This window comes from Triticum dicoccoides, chromosome 7A, assembly GCF_002162155.2.
Source record: "Triticum dicoccoides isolate Atlit2015 ecotype Zavitan chromosome 7A, WEW_v2.0, whole genome shotgun sequence".
Classification (NCBI taxonomy): domain Eukaryota; kingdom Viridiplantae; phylum Streptophyta; class Magnoliopsida; order Poales; family Poaceae; genus Triticum; species Triticum dicoccoides.
The window spans coordinates 655,500,486-655,516,213 of NC_041392.1; the positions used below are offsets into that span (position 1 = coordinate 655,500,486).

General features: G+C 44.5%; 1 protein-coding gene across 1 annotated transcript; it reads left to right on the forward strand.

Annotated features, from left to right (window-relative positions):
• The first annotated feature begins 9,946 nt into the window (after positions 1-9,946).
• On the forward strand, positions 9,947-12,947 carry LOC119333811 (zinc finger MYM-type protein 1-like). The gene is made up of 7 exons (XM_037606573.1): positions 9,947-10,138; positions 10,263-10,367; positions 10,536-11,092; positions 11,184-11,514; positions 11,614-12,011; positions 12,528-12,758; positions 12,872-12,947. The coding sequence occupies exons 1-7, from the start codon at positions 9,947-9,949 to the stop codon at positions 12,945-12,947; spliced, it is 1,890 nt and encodes a 629-aa protein (XP_037462470.1).
• Positions 12,948-15,728: the final 2,781 nt, after the last annotated feature.

A 15,728-nucleotide genomic window follows, 5' to 3' on the forward strand; every position in this document is an offset into this window, starting at 1 on the left:
AATCTCTCTATATCCTTCTTACATAAGGTAAGTACTGTATAATAGTTCGGTTTTCCGTGATTTTTTCTATTCCTCTGTGTAAATAGCCTAATATGGGTTCACAATCAATAACATTCTCACCATCGAGAATAACGATCAGTCGAAGAACACCATGCATTGATGGGTGTTGAGGGCCCATATTGACTATAATGAGATCTTTTCTTGTAAGCGGAAGTCAGGCACCAGGAGCTGAATAGGCCACAATTAGGGAGGCCCGTTAGAAAATAGGTAATATTTTTTATTATTCAGAAATATCAACAATGTACCTTTATCTTACTCATTCATATACAATAATTTTAATTAAAAAACTAAAATATTCACACATATTTAAAAAATGCTTGTACATCTAAACACATGTACTGTATTTGAAAATCTGTACATGTATTTTAAGAAAAAAGTTTATGTAATTTACAAAAAAACATTTGATTAAAAAGGTGTTCACATATTTACAAAAATTATTTAGGTAATTGAGTAAAATGTTCACATGTTTTTGGAAATGTTCATTGATTATAAGAAATGAAGCATGCCTACTAAGGATATTTAAAGTTGTTGTTTCAAAGTACTCATATGTTGAACTACAATTTGAATAATGCGTCCCACCTAACGTTGTACATGATCCATTCTCTCCATGCCGTCAAATCTCCCAACTTCATCACAGAAGTTTTCAGGTACAGCTACACCTACATATTTATACAGTCCCCCCCTCCCCCCTCCCTCGTGTGTTTTTTGCATGTCAATTTCCCAGCGTTGAAAGAATTAGTGATGATGGTAGGTTTGTTGTTATTTTTTCTCACGTTTCTGCTTGCTATCTCGGCAGTCTATCTATTGGATGGGACATGGGACTGATAGGTATCGGGAGAGAAGTAGCTACCGCAATGCCATGCGTTGGATCGTAGTTTGTTGATCGATGGAGTTACAACGAGTTCTGTTGGGTTGCTTGGAGCTTGATGATGACGAACAGGACGCCAAGAACTACTCCATTTTTCACGGCTCCCGCCTCCTCGTAGTGCCATGACGACGGTGATAAAGCGGAGATGGAAGGCGGCAAGGCAATAACAAAACTACAATCAGCTGGCCAGCGAGAGACAGGCTCCTTGTTGCCGTGCACATGCCAAGCCTGACGAGCAACGCCGGGGCGAAGTTGAACCTGCATCACAGGATAGTGGTGATGGTTGAGTGGGGCGCAGAGATGGTGGCGCTGGATGTGAGCGCGTTGGATGCAGCCGCCTCGTTGATGGTGGCGCTGCATGCAGAGCAAAGAAAAGTGGGTGGTGCCGCACCTGTAGACTCTTTTTTTATTCAATCCATCAGGATCGGGTTGCAATATCACAAAGATAACGGAACAAGTATAAAAGATAGCATCATTTATGCAAGGGAACCCTTTATGCAAACAACCAAAAAGGGAAGTCTATACTAAACTACAGCTATTGGAAAGAGCAAAAGGCTAAGAGCCTCTGTAGCAGACCCGTAAAAGGGCCGAACCCGCATAATACCGACGAGTATACATGTTCGACCTGTTTTTCTTGTCAGAACAGACTCCGTATCCCGGGCCGGGCCTGTAAAAAGTTTACCTTGGCCCGAAAAAAGACCCTCTTCATAGCCATTTATGCGATTTCACTGCTCGGATACGGGTCAAACCCTATCCGTCTCCGCCGCCGCTCCGTGGTGATTCTCCTCCCTCTCCGCCCCAATTTCTCGAAGCCAGCGAGCCTAAAAAAAAGCCATAGCGACACTTCCCGACCCATGGACGGCTACCGAAGTGGTGCGGATGACGCGGAGCGCTGCCGCCGCCGCACCCAAGCGGGGGGCGGGGAAGTGGCTCAACTATGGGAGCCGGCTGCCGCCGGCGTTCGAACGCCGCGAGCTCGTGGTCCGCCGCCGCGAGGAGCTCATCCGCGGGCGCCTCGAGCTCGCGGCTCACTCCGGTCAAGAGAGATCCGGAGGAGCTCGGGCCGCTCGCCGTCAAGCTCGAGGCCGACGCGGACCCGCCGCGTCGAGGCGTCATCGACCCCGGCGACTACCTCTCACCAGGGCAAGAGAACCACCTCAAGCGTGCTATCATGGAGCGCTTGGCGAGGGAGGAGGAGGCGGCTGATGCGCGCCGCCGCCGCGAGCTCGAGATCGAGAATATCTTCCTCGAGCAGGGCATCGCGGTGTCGCAGGCGCACGTGTCCAAGGAGGCAGACCTGCGCGTCATGAAGGCCGAGCAGGCCAAGGTCTGGATCGACCTCGATTCCGACGAGGACTGAGCTCATCCGTCTCCTCCGCCGGGTCGTCGCCGCCGCCGCACCCATCAATTTTGGTAGCCTAGGCTCGGGTACGCTGCACGGCCCGCAGATCCCCCCTCCTATGTAGTACTATGATGTAGTATGATCAACAACTATCTATAATGTAGTATGATGATCAACTATGTATGATGAATTTCGTTGCAAGTTTCTCCCGTGAATGTTTTTTTCTTCAAATTTTACTGTTTCATATACGGGGTCTGATCTATAGCGAACTGTAAACGCATTTTTCGGATCAGACTTTTACAGGATATGCTAGAGATGCTCTAACAACAGAAAAGGTGTTTAGGGCATCTAACTCTAACCCCTAAAATGGACACATTATTTATCCATGCACCGGTCGGGAGCAGTCCGTGTATATTGATGCGGGAACCAGCCATCCAACCATGTCCCCTATAAATGCCCTTCTATGCATGTGCATGTCACGGTCGAGGAGAGAGAGAATGTCCGGATGTCCGATGTGGCAGCTTTTGATTGTCTAGACGAATGTCCGGACTCCCCCAAAGCCCCCCACTCCCACCCCCACCTGAACACACATCAAATTTGCTTCTAGTTTGGAAGAGTCTGGATGACCGGACGTTTGGGGGTGGCATTGGATGGCAAAAAATGTTAGGACTCCCGCAAAGAACATTTATGGGAGATTTAATGGTCCTTGTTGGAGATGTCCTAATAAGACATCACAATGAGGGTCATTTCCAAGGATGAGGGTCATCTTTATATCCCTTTCGAAGTAGGGGTTGTCAGTTACATCTCTCACTTTCAGCCATCACAACGAAAAATGTGCTAACCATGGATGCATTAGTTAGCTGCGGGCAGTTAATTATGGGAAGACACTCTCATCTTTTAACGTCTGCGATTAGTCCAAAGATTTCTCATCTTTTAGCCTTGGCAATTAGTTAGCTGTGATAGGTTAATTATGGGACGATTCTCTCATCTTTTAACCATTCCTTTTGGTTTGATACAAGACAAATTAGTCGTTGGATGCATGAGCATGCTTGGACTAAGAATACAGTTCTGCAGGGGAACGGGTAGGCAAATTAAAGGTGCTACAACTACAACATCACTGGAAAAGAAAACGCACTTTCAGTTCAGGAACAAAAGAGAACAGGTACGTCTCTGCACGCGCGCTTGTGCCTGACGACTGTTGGGCATGATGCTTCTACTGAACTGAGGGTCAGTTTGGTTGCTTCCCTGGAGCAAAGTTGCCTGGCCTGGTGCTTGCCTGAGAACTAACTATGGTTTGTTTGGTTCGTGACCTGGAGATCGAATGCTAGCCTGGCCTGGAAAAGTGGAGCTCGTCGTTAGCCTGGCCGGTAAACCTGAGCGTGTGATTAGCCTGGTTCAGGCCACCTGAAATGGACGCCTGGACATGCCTGGGATGCTAACCCTGTCATCCAATTTAAAATGGGAAAGGTACAGGTGAATAGTGGCCTGGTTTAATATATTTAACATTTACTAGGCATGGCCACGAACCAAACAATGCTCGTCTCGTCGATTTTTTGTCGAAAAGGACCACCTGCCTAACGGAATTACCAGAAAAGACCCCCTCTAGATGAAATTGGCAAAAAAGACCCCCTAAACCGTGGCAGCAGGCGCGGCAGCCGACACGTGGCACCTGCCACCACGCCCGGAGGCGGCAACACTGTTCACTATACTGTTCATGCAGGAGACGAGGAAAACAACAACGAGGCGAGCGAACAGTACCCGCCGCCTCACGCAGTGGCGACAACACTGTTCATGCATGAGTGAACAGTCATTTTGAAAAATAAAAGAAAAATAGCAGAAAAATTCAAAAAGTTCTGAAATTTTGCACCCACTTAGAACACTCGATTGTTTTTGCTGCTAAAAAATTCCAGATTTTTCTGAATTTTTCTGCTTTTTTTATTTTTTTTGAAATTACAGTTCACTGCGCGTGAACAGTATTGTGAACAGTGCTGCCGCCACTGCCTGAGGCGGTAAGTACTGTTTGCTCACCTCATCGTTGTTTTTCTCGTCTCCTTCGTGAACAGTACATTGAACAGTATTGCCGCCTCCGCGCGTGGCGGCAGGTGCCATGTGTCGGCTGCCGCGCCTGCCGCCACGCCCCTGGGGTATTTTTTGCCAATTTCATCTGGAAGTGGTCTTTTCTGGCAATTTCATTAGGCAGGTGGTCTTTTTAGAAAAAAATCCGCCTGGTCAGGCAGGAAACAGAGACATCTCAGGCCTAGTCCAGGCACACAATTTTTCCTGGCATGGCCTCTAGGATGTGAACCAAACAGCCTCTGAAACTCTGGTTAGTACAGGCAACTATATACTACTCCTTTCATTCCTAAATATTTGTCTTTTTAAAGATTTCAAATGGACCACCACATACGGATGTATATAAACATATTTTAAATATAGATTCACTCATTTTGCTTCGTATGTAGACATTTGTTGAAATCTTTAGAAAGACAAATATTTAGAAACGGAGGAAGTAGTATCTAAGCTGCTGCTGGTGAACTAAAACTCTAGTACACAAAACTGAACTGAACTGTAGTATAGTATCTCCAACCTTCATCACTTTTATACGGGCGTTAACAGATCGTTTGTTTTTTCAGTAATCAGTAGTCCCTCGGACCACGTATACGTATATAGGGACTAATATATTATCTGAGGTTACCTTTGCCTACGGATTAACCCGGTAATATATGACATGCATGTTACACTTATATAAAGTATACCATCGAATTCGCATGTGAAAGAAGTTTTTAATGACTTGATTTTTATATCATGCATCTCATATACTAATTTTTTTATCATTGGTCAAAGGCTACCTTAGAAAATATACGTGACAGTGATTATATGTATGTGGTAAGCATCTACTCGTGGTAAGTGTATCGGTTATAGACATGATACTAGTAGATAAATGGTTAGCCGCAACTTTAATTGATGGCGCACCATTTCCAATCAACGTCATCACTATTTTGTTCTAAATAGTGACGACGTTGACATATTTGATACTTCTTTGTCCTAATTTTTTTGTTTTAGATTTGTCTAGATACGGAACACGTCACAAGTTGGTGAGCCGAGCTGTACTGACCAGCCACAAGTTAGTGGTGGTGTTGGATCCCTGTGAACGCCATAGGAAATAAGGGTAGTGGTGGCGTGCATTATTTTGACACACCATCGCTAACTTTTGCCTATATAAGATGTTGGCAGCTTCCTTTGTTCCTCACACAATTTCATTTCTTTATCAACAAAAATCTTCTCCCTAGCTTGCTCCTCTTGGTATTTGTTCTACCCGCGTTGTAGCTATGTGGCCGGTTTGACCCACCGGAGCTTGTAGAATCGGCATGAGACCCACGCGTGCTAGCCCACATCGACTGAGAGTGTCGAAAGTTCAAGGCTCCGCCGCCTTGGCGGAGTTTCCCTATGCCCCTGCACCACCGGCGCCGAAGTGCTCGGGAATCCGACGAGGGCGCCCGTGCTGCCATGCGCTTGCGGACGCTCTCATGATAAGAACACTTCACACACAACAAAGAATCGAGAACGAGTGTTCATCATCTGCGCTGGTCATGGAAAGAACGTTTCAGCACATTTCCAACCTGTTCTGATGTTGACCTGCGCGCTACTGCCATCTATCTGCTAACCATATTGGTCCATTAATTCCTACATTTTCAGATCGAACAGATAGAAGAGATATTTGCCGTGATAATCCTCATTGTATTGGGCTGTTTATATAGTACATGTACATGTTGAGTTACAAGACATTACGACGTGGAATATCAAGAGAGAGGTCTCTAGACCTTCTACATTCTAGCACTAAGCTGTAATTGCTAGGCGTTGCAACTCATTATGCTAGACAGCACTAACTCGTAACATTTGACACGCCCTCTCAATCTCAACCGACAGAGACAAGATTGAGATTGCGACGACATCGGTCTAGCATCAACTTCGTGCATGGTTTGGTGAAGACATCCACGACCTGATCTTCTGAAGCAATGAACCGGACATCTAGAGCTCCTAGTGCCACCTTCTCTCGGACGAAGTGAAAATCGACCTCGATGTGTTTTGTCCTTGCATGAAACATTGGGTTGGCGGTAAGATAGTTAGCTCCAAGGTTGTCACACCATAGTACAGAAGGGCGCGGCTGCGATATATGCAGCTCTTTTAGTAATGACCGTACCCAAGTAACTTCGGCAGTCCCATTTGCGAGTGCCTTGTACTCTGCCTCTGTAGATGAGCGTGACACGGTTGGTTGTTTCCGTGCACTCCAAGAAATTAAAGTTGGTCCAAAGAAGACCGCAAAGCCACCGGTTGAGCGCCGATCATCTGCGCATCCAGCCCAATCAGCGTATGTGAAAACGCTCAAGAGTGTAGATGTTGATCTCCGTATACTAAGCCCACAAGATATTGTCCCCTTGACATAGCGGAGAATTCTTTTTACAGCTTCCTAATGAACCTCCGTTGGTTGAACCAAGTACTGACAAACCTTATTGACGGCAAATGAAATGTCGGGTCTGGTGAGCGTCAAGTATTGCAAACCACCTACAGTACCGCGATAGACAAAAGCTTCTTCATCATTTAGAGCTTGGCCAATGTCCCGCGATAACTTATGTTGCACATTCATGGGGTTGACACTGCCTTGCAATTCTCCATGTGTGTACGTTGAAGTAGGTCAGTAGCATACTTCTTCTGAGTAAGACTCAACCCCCGAGAGCGCTTCAATTCCCAAGAAGTACTGCAATGGCCCAAGGTCCTTCACTGGGAAGGACTGAGCTAGCTGATTCAATAGACGCCGAACAACAGTCGGGCTGGAACTGGCGACGACGATGTCGTCGACGTAGACGAGCATATACATGGTGATGCCGGCATGAGAGAAAATAAACAGGGATGTATCTACTGTTGATGGAGCAAAACCAAGTTGCTGGAGATGATCACTGAGCCGTGAGTACCATGCACGCGGCGACTGTTTGAGGCTATAGAGAGCCTGCTGAAGTTTACACATCATACATGTAGATAAATCAGAGGTTTGGTTTACTTGTGGTGCAGTATTATGCGCTGAATATTGGGTCGTGTCATCTACAAGATTGACAACATTTCACCTTCAATACGTTGTTTGCACCAATAATAATTGACCACATAAGAATTGAAGAATAAGCAATGATGACCGATACCTGCAGGTAAATCTGTGGCATGGTCTTCATGTGGTTCAAAATTCCCAACTTGTTCACTTTCTGTAATCAAGTTTTCATATAACAGAAAAATGAGAACATAAGTCTTCATTCATAAATAGCAAGTATATAAATGAATAATGAACCTCATATCTGTATATAAATCAGAGGTTTGGTTTACTTGGGGTGCAGGGTTACCAGACGAACATTGTGTGGTGTCATCGAGGGGGCCACATATGGCATCCTACGATTCCAACCAGTCTCCCCATGTGGGAAGAATAGTGGATATGACAATGGGTCGTAGCACCCGTAGTATGCTCTAATATATAGGGGGCGGTCTCTTTTTTCCATGTATGACAACATTTCTATCAAAACAATTCTTTGGGTCGCTCCCTTCAACCCATATCGCTGCCACCTGAGAAGTCATTGGGGCATTGTACCTTCGTTGATCCAAGTTGATATCCGTGTTTAGTGAGATCCTATACTCATCTAGATTTGGAACAGACACAAGGCTCTTTAAAATTGTGCATAAGGGTTATGCTCAAGTATTCGCAGAATCTTTCGTATGAGTTCTATATTAAGATCTGGAGACCTCATAGCCCTGTGAACCAAGTCTTGATCTGTATCATAAATATAGAGCTGCAAATGGCGAGGTCCATTATCAGCCGGCACCAGACCATCAAGAGCGTGGTATAAGCCATCACATGCACGAAACGTATATACTCCAGTTCCTGCCGCAGTGCTTACTCGGCGATCAAGAGTGACTCCTAGAGTTGTGAATGAGAAGTGCGAGTTGAAATACCGTATATGCTCTCTGAAATATTTAGCATCCTCATCATCTTGACTTGTAAGCAACCGTTTCAGCTCTTCTGGAATGTCTGGAGTAATAATATCGACTTTTTCTTTTCTGCAACAAAATGCTGGGCCCTCAAATGGAAACCGCAATGCCCCACGGTGGCGGCAGTCGGGAACCTTTCTTAGGACATGGTGCTTTGTAGGTAGGTTTCAGTAAATGAATTCATCGGTATTTGATACTGGTGCTGCTCGTGGGCGTCCAAGTTGGTAAGATTCATAAGCAAGACCTAGCATTAAAGAACAATATATATTAAATTATGAATGAAGACCTATGAGGCTCATGGTAAATTTGGAAATAGACAATGGACATACCTTCGGCCATAAATATTCTAGCTTCCTCATCAGGCTCATGGTACACAGATTCTCCATTTTGCAATGGCGCCAAGCAGTCTAGTAGGCAATATATTGGTCAAACATAAATGCCACAAAATTGTCAACGAAGAACCTGAACAGTGAACGACTAAACATTTAATGTACCTTCAAAATTGGGTTGTTGAACAACGGGTTCAAATATTCCATATGGATCTTCTATCTGGTCGTTGCCCACTACGAAAAACCACAAGATAAGTAGAGCATACAAAATCAGGTACTATAGTAGTCTAGGGTCATAAAAATCACTTTGTAGATCTTGAGTGCTTTGAGTATCATCTGGAGACGGTTCTGCAGGGCGTCTCTCATCATTAGTTGGCGTCTTCATTGGTTGACTGGAGCCATTAAAAGGCTCTATACCTGAATAGACGAAAGAGAACCAGGAATTGCGGTCAAATAAACACTATGGACACACTTCCACCATAACTAAATGGACGAACTAAACCGGACCTTGAATTGAGAAATCTGGGTTACGTATTCTGCTATGTTGGGGTGCCTGAACCCCTGAAAGTTGTGTGAGAGGCTCTGCATTGTGTTCAATTGACAGTAACTTTCATTCAGAAGCTGATTATAGTTTTGTTCTTGTTTGGAAGATTACAAACCAAAGCCATTAAAGCATACCTTGTGCAATATCTCTTACAACGGTGGAGATTGATTGCATGTTATGAGCAAGAGGCATAGCAACATCTCTAATGCGTCCACCAATTTGTGGTATCTGATATGCATCATTCCGGTGCAACCAATCGGACTCCTCATCGCAGCGGCGGACCCACCATTGGGGCGAGCTGGGGCGGCCGCCCCGGGTCGCCGGCGGCAGAGGATCGACCCCTACCTACCTATCTTCCTCCGGCGGTGGAGAAAACCAGCGGCTGCGGCGTCTCTGTTCATGCGGCAGCCAGCGAGCGAAGGGATAAGAAGAAAGCAGAGAGATGTGGGCCGGTCCGCCGGTGGACTGGGCTATTTTCTACAGGCCCAAAATAAACGTCTGTTAGATCTGCTGACTAGTCCTCGATCCAGAAATCCAATCCACAGTTCCCCTCCCTCTGCACGACCTAGACGACCTGCTGCTCGCTGCTGCGGTGCTGCGCCGCCGCCAGAGCACAGAGGCCAGGGGTTCCCGGGCGCGAGGGGTGGCTCCTTCATCTTATCGCTCCTGCATCGGCGAGGGAGGGGGCTGATACTACGGCTGTGTGGGGCGGTGCTGGTGCTGGAGCCTGGAGGTCGGGCCAGCGGCGAGGGGCGGCAGTGGGGGCTGTGCCGGTGATGGATTTCGGCGAAGAGATGGACTCCGACGAAGAGGTGGATTGGATAGGCATAGCTGCTGCTGTCGAACTCGAAGAAGCTGAGGCTGAGGCTGCTGCTGTCAAAGATGCGGTGGCTGTGGTAGAGGCAGCAGCTTCGGCGGCCAGAGCCAAACGGAGGCGAGAGCGACCACATGACTCCGACGACCGGCATGTATCCTCTTCTAGTCTTCTTGTATCCGCTTCCTTTGATATGTTAGTTGGAAACTTGGAATGTTGAATAGCAGATAGCAGTAACAGGACACTCGGTTTTGATATGGTGCCATTTTATGTTGTAGGGCATTCCTCCGGCATTTAATTTAGCTGATGTGGATCCTGATCCTGGCACACGTAAGCAAATTGAAGAGTATGCAACTCCAGAAATTAGAGATGAAATGAGAAGGGCATATTTGTCGAAAGGTGTTGGACGTTTGTATGGTCATGATTTTCCTCGGACTCTTTTTGGGAAAGATTGGCGGAACATCAAAGAAGCATGATATAAAGATTATGATTGGCTAGAGTATAGTAAAGAGACAAAATCTGCCTATTGTTTCCATTGTTTTCTTTTCAAGCCTCCAAGCATTGGTGACAAGTTTGGCGATGATGTCTTCACTAAGAAAGGGTTCAAAAATTGGAAGAAGGTAGTGGAAATATTCAATGCTCATGTAGGTGGACCAAACAACGCTCACAACAATGCTAGAAGACGGTGTGAAGATTTCAAAAACCAAAAGCAAAGTGTGTCATATGCAATGACTTCTCATACTGAGAAATCACATATTGAATATGAAGAGCGTTTGAGGGCTGTTGTAGGTGTGGTAAGGTTTCTTGTCTCTCAAGGCCTAGCTTTTCGTGGGCACGATGAGACTACCACTTCCATGAACAAGGGTAATTTCCTTGAGATGTTGGATTGGTATGCAGAAAGATGCAAAGATGTAGCCGATGTGGTCCATAAAAATGCTCCTGGCAATCATCAATTGACTTGTCATAAAATCCAAAAACAAATAGTACAAGCATGTGCCGAAGTGACTACAAAAGTGATAATGACTGAGCTTGGTGATAGTAATTTCTCTCTACTTGTTGATGAGTCTCGTGATGTATCGGTTAGAGAGCAAATGGCTGTGATTGTGAGGTTAGTTATTTGTCATGATTGTTCTAATTCTGAATGTACCTACTCTACCCTCACATGCTTGTTCTAATTTTATAGTTTGTTTTGCTTGAAGGTTCGCGAACCAAAAAGGGGAGTCTTTGGAAAGATTGCTTGGTGTTAAACATGTTCTTGATACTACATCCGCTTCTTTGAAAAGATCTTTGGACGCAATGTTTGTTAAACATAATTTATCCATGTCTAGATTGAGAGGACAAGGATATGATGCGGCCTCAAATATGCGTGGAGAACTTAATGGTTTAAAGAAATTGGTGCTAGATGTCAATCCGTATGCTTTTTATGTGCATTGTTTTGCCCACCAACTTCAATTGGTAGTTGTTGCTGTTGTCAAGGGAGTCCTAGCTGTTAGTGATTTCTTTGGACATACAAATAAGATTGTCAACATGGTTAGTACTTCTTATTTCTTATAGCTTATGGATTTGCAAATCCAAATAGTATATATCTAGCCATTATAAAATTCTAATGCACTTACTCTTTTCTTGTAGGTAAGTGCCTCGTGTAAAAGAAAAGATGCATTGTTGCAGAAGCATCATGACAACCTGGTTTTACAGTTAGAGCATGGGGAGATTTTGTCAGGAAAAGGCGAGCATCAAGAGACAAGTTTAGCAAGACCCGGTGATACACGATGGGGGTCACACCACAAGACTCTAATCCGGATATATCAAATGTGGGATTCCGTGGTTGAAGTGCTACATGTTATTTCTCTTGATGGAGCAGATGCTGATGATAGAGGTTTGGCTTCTGGCTTTATGATAAACATGGAAACATTTGAATTTGTTCTTATCTTGCATTTGATGCTTCGAGTGCTTGGTTTAACCAATGATTTGTCACAAGCATTGCAACAAAAAGATCAGAATATAGTCCGTGCTATGAATATGATTGTGTCAGTGAAAAGTCTATTACAAAAGTTGAGAGATGATGGATGGGAGCCTCTCTTAATATCTACTACTAACTTTTGTGCTGCAAGAAATATAATAGTGCCCGATATGGACGATAACATTTCAGCAAGGGGTTACCCAAGAAGATCACGCAAAATGGTTACTTGTCTCCATCATTACAAGGTAACTATATTCAATGAGGTGTTGGATAGAAACATAGTTGAGATGAATAATCGATTTAGTGAAACTTCTACACGCTTGTTGAAGTGCATTGCTTGCCTTGATCCTAGAGACTCATTTAGCAACTTTGATCATGATAAGCTAGTTGAGCTTGCAAATATTTACTCAATTGATTTCTCTTCACAAGAGCTCTATCTGTTGACTGATCAACTCAACATATATATTGATGTGATGAAAAGAAGTACTGAATTCTTGGCTTGCGATAGTTTGAGTTCTCTTGCTCTCAAGTTGGTTCAGAGTAGACAACATCTGGTATTCCCATTGGTTTATCGGCTCATCAGACTTGCATTGACATTACCGGTGGCAACTGCATCAGTTGAGAGGGTTTTCTCAGCCATGAATATTATAAAGACTGATCTTCGAAACAAGATGGGTGATGATTGGCTTAATGATTTGATGGTTTGCTTTGTTGAGCGCGAGATATTTGCTAAAATTAGTGATAAAGAGATTATGGTTCATTTTCATGCCTTGAAGAACCGTCGAGGTCATCTACCTCCACAACCTCGTGTTCAGTATGCAATTACGTCTTAAAGGTATACTACCACCCAGTTACCATCAGATGTGTGTCTATATCAAAATATACAACTCTCATCACACTTGTGCTAATGCATTCTTTATTTTGTAGGTCTCATTTGGAAATTGGAATTATGGGATCATATTGTGGCATAACTGAGCATTTCAAGCGGCAAGAGTCCATGTGAGCAGTCAGGCGGCCTCGGCGACTTTTAACAGTGTACTAGTTTTAAATAGTCTTTTCATCCTTTTGCTGTTGAATGCTATGAGTTCTGGTTGAATATAGCTGCATTTGTAGTGAAAAAAATTTAAACATTAAATGTTCGCCCCGGCTAACTTCAATTCCTGGGTCCGCCACTGCCTCGTCGTATGTTAAAGTATTCTCCTTGTCGTGGGGGGCATGTTCAGCTGATAGAGATGAATTTGGTATATTTGATGCTACTGCATGAAAATTGTAGATAACATCAGTAAATTTTTTTTGTTATATTCGATAAGATAACACCATGCAATCAATATGTTATGGTAGCACAGAACCTTCATACGCTATTTGTTGTAGCTGGGTGACACCGGATTGTCCAGTAGCTGGTGTGTGTGACACGGTGCTATCGTTGGTGAGTAGGGTCGTAGTAGCCTTTCTCTGCTCACGTGATTGGCGTTGTCGTTTTAATATTTCATCCCTATTTTGTGCATACAGCTCCTTGTCCCTTTGCCTCCGTATCTCTTTAGGGTCAACATAGATGAGAAGCTAGTTAGTATCAACAAATAGGGTTCACTGTAGTTGGTTGATCGTCATTACCAATGGGTATGGACATCGGTGTTTGTGTTTCATTTTCATGGACACTGATATCGGCGGAAGCGTCAGCCATTTTTTTGTTTCTGTAGGCGTGACGTTGTCTCTTTAATATTTCGTCTCTATTTTGTGAATACCGTTCCCTATCCAGTCGCCTCTTCAGCTCCGTAGGGTCTACATGTATGATTTAGAGTATCATAAGTTACCTGAATAATACGTAAGCATGCAGTATATGGCCATACTTACCTTGGGACATGGCTAGGGGTGTGTGTGGCACATTTTGCTCATCATTCGGCAGAGGTTTATCATTCTGCTTCTTTAAACGTGCCTCATGACGTCTTTTCAGAATGTCCTCTCTATTTCGTGCATAATATTCTCTGTCCCTCTGCATCTTAATTTCTTTAGGGTTTGTTTAAATATACAATGGAAATTAGCACATTCGTTATAGAAGTGTTCATCAACCCAGAAAAAAAGAAGCGCTCAGTTGGCTGATAGTTACCTGAGGAATGGATGTTGCTTATATCCTGAAATGGGGTGCGTGCCCCCGAGTGATTTGGAGAAGTCACAACGTCGACTTCATAGACTGAATACTCCAGTCAAAAATCTGTCAAGAGGGTTGACTGGAAGCATATATTAGTTAGAATTAGATTCAAGTTATGTTGTCATAAATCTGTAGATTGCATTTTCTTAAAGCACAAGGAAGTTAGAAGATAACTTGCAAGAACAAGAAGAAATGTGTAATATTAAAATCTTGCCTGATGTTTTCAGAGGATGGCACAGGTGATGCAAGGAACTGACGACCTGTTTGCAGCGAGAAGGTGAGGCAGGAGCAGCCGCGCATCTAATGGCCAGTGGAGGGCGGCGAGGGAAGGCGGCGGTGTTTTCGTGCCGCGAGGTCGCCGTCCAGGAAGGCGAAGGCGATGATGTTTCTGAGCGGCAAGGGGATATCGGTGGGATATGTTTCTTGTTTTTGGATTTGGATTTGGAAGGTCTATTATTATTTGTGGGAATGGGGGATACGTGATTGTAGGGATTTTGTTTGCTTTCGCATGGAAGTTTTCCTCCACGGTGGTGGAGTACGGTCAGTCAATGTAAATTAGTAAGTGCACACCAGAAAACATATCAGATGAAGGCTAGCCGTTGGATATAGATTAGTGGGGATAATCATGCGGTAGTAGTGAGTCCGTGTATGTTTTGTGCGGTGCGTTTAGCAAAGATAATGTTTGCTCTTTTATTAGTAGTGGAGATGTGAGCCTCCCAGCGTTATTTTTCTCCGAAAAAATAAAAGCTGAGATTTTTTACAAAAAGAGCAGGTCACGCCCTGTCCATCGGGTCATTGACGGTGGCCCTACGCCATGCTGACATGCCTTATCAGCGGTGGACGTATACAAATGAGTTTTGTACCGTATCTGCACAGCGAAACCAAGTTTTTGCACCACTTCAATGTACACCACAACTTGTAGCACTAAAATGATCATTCATGCCAAGTTCTAGCATCACTGGTGTAATTAACTCTGGTATGGCTCACATCAAGAACCCGGTCAATAGAGGGCTGCATGGCACTGCCGGCGTCAGCAGAGGACGTACGTGAGCCGGCTGGAGAGGTACCTGCACCAGAAAAATCGCTCGAGGCAGGATGATTAGTATCCAACAAAGAGGTAGCAAAATCTCTTACGTGATCAACCTGTGCTACTAGCTAGGAATGTGGCAAAGGGATAGATGTAGATACAGGTTGAATGGGTGTTGGCAGAATGAAATTAGCAAATGGATACACATTTTCATCAAAGATAACATCACGTGAGATATAGACCCGTCCGGTGGATCTATCGAAACATTTATAACCTTTGTGCATGCTGCTATATCCGAGAAAAACACATTGGCGAGATCGAAAATCAAGTTTATGATTGTTGGAGGGTCGTAAATTAGGCCAGCATGCATAACCAAAAGTACGTAGACGAGAATAATCGGGAGTTTCATTGAACAGCATGGTAAGAGGTGTAGAGTTTTGAATGGTGCGGCTCGGCATGCGATTGATTAGGTAGCATGCAGTGAGGAAAGCTTCGTCCCAAAAACGAAGGGGAAGCGAGGAGTAAGCGAGGAGGGCAATGCCAGTTTCGACAATATGTCGATGCTTTCGTTCCGCGATGCCATTTTGCTGGGAGGTGTGTGGGCACGTAAC

Excerpts from the sequence above, each read along its gene's own strand:
- LOC119333811 (XM_037606573.1), top strand. The coding sequence starts at position 9,947 with ATGGATTTCGGCGAAGAGATGGACTCCGACGAAGAGGTGGATTGGATA. Across the intron at positions 11,093-11,183 it reads CAAATGGCTGTGATTGTGAG|GTTCGCGAACCAAAAAGGGG; the intron begins GTTAGTTATTTG and ends TTTTGCTTGAAG. Across the intron at positions 11,515-11,613 it reads CAAATAAGATTGTCAACATG|GTAAGTGCCTCGTGTAAAAG; the intron begins GTTAGTACTTCT and ends CTTTTCTTGTAG.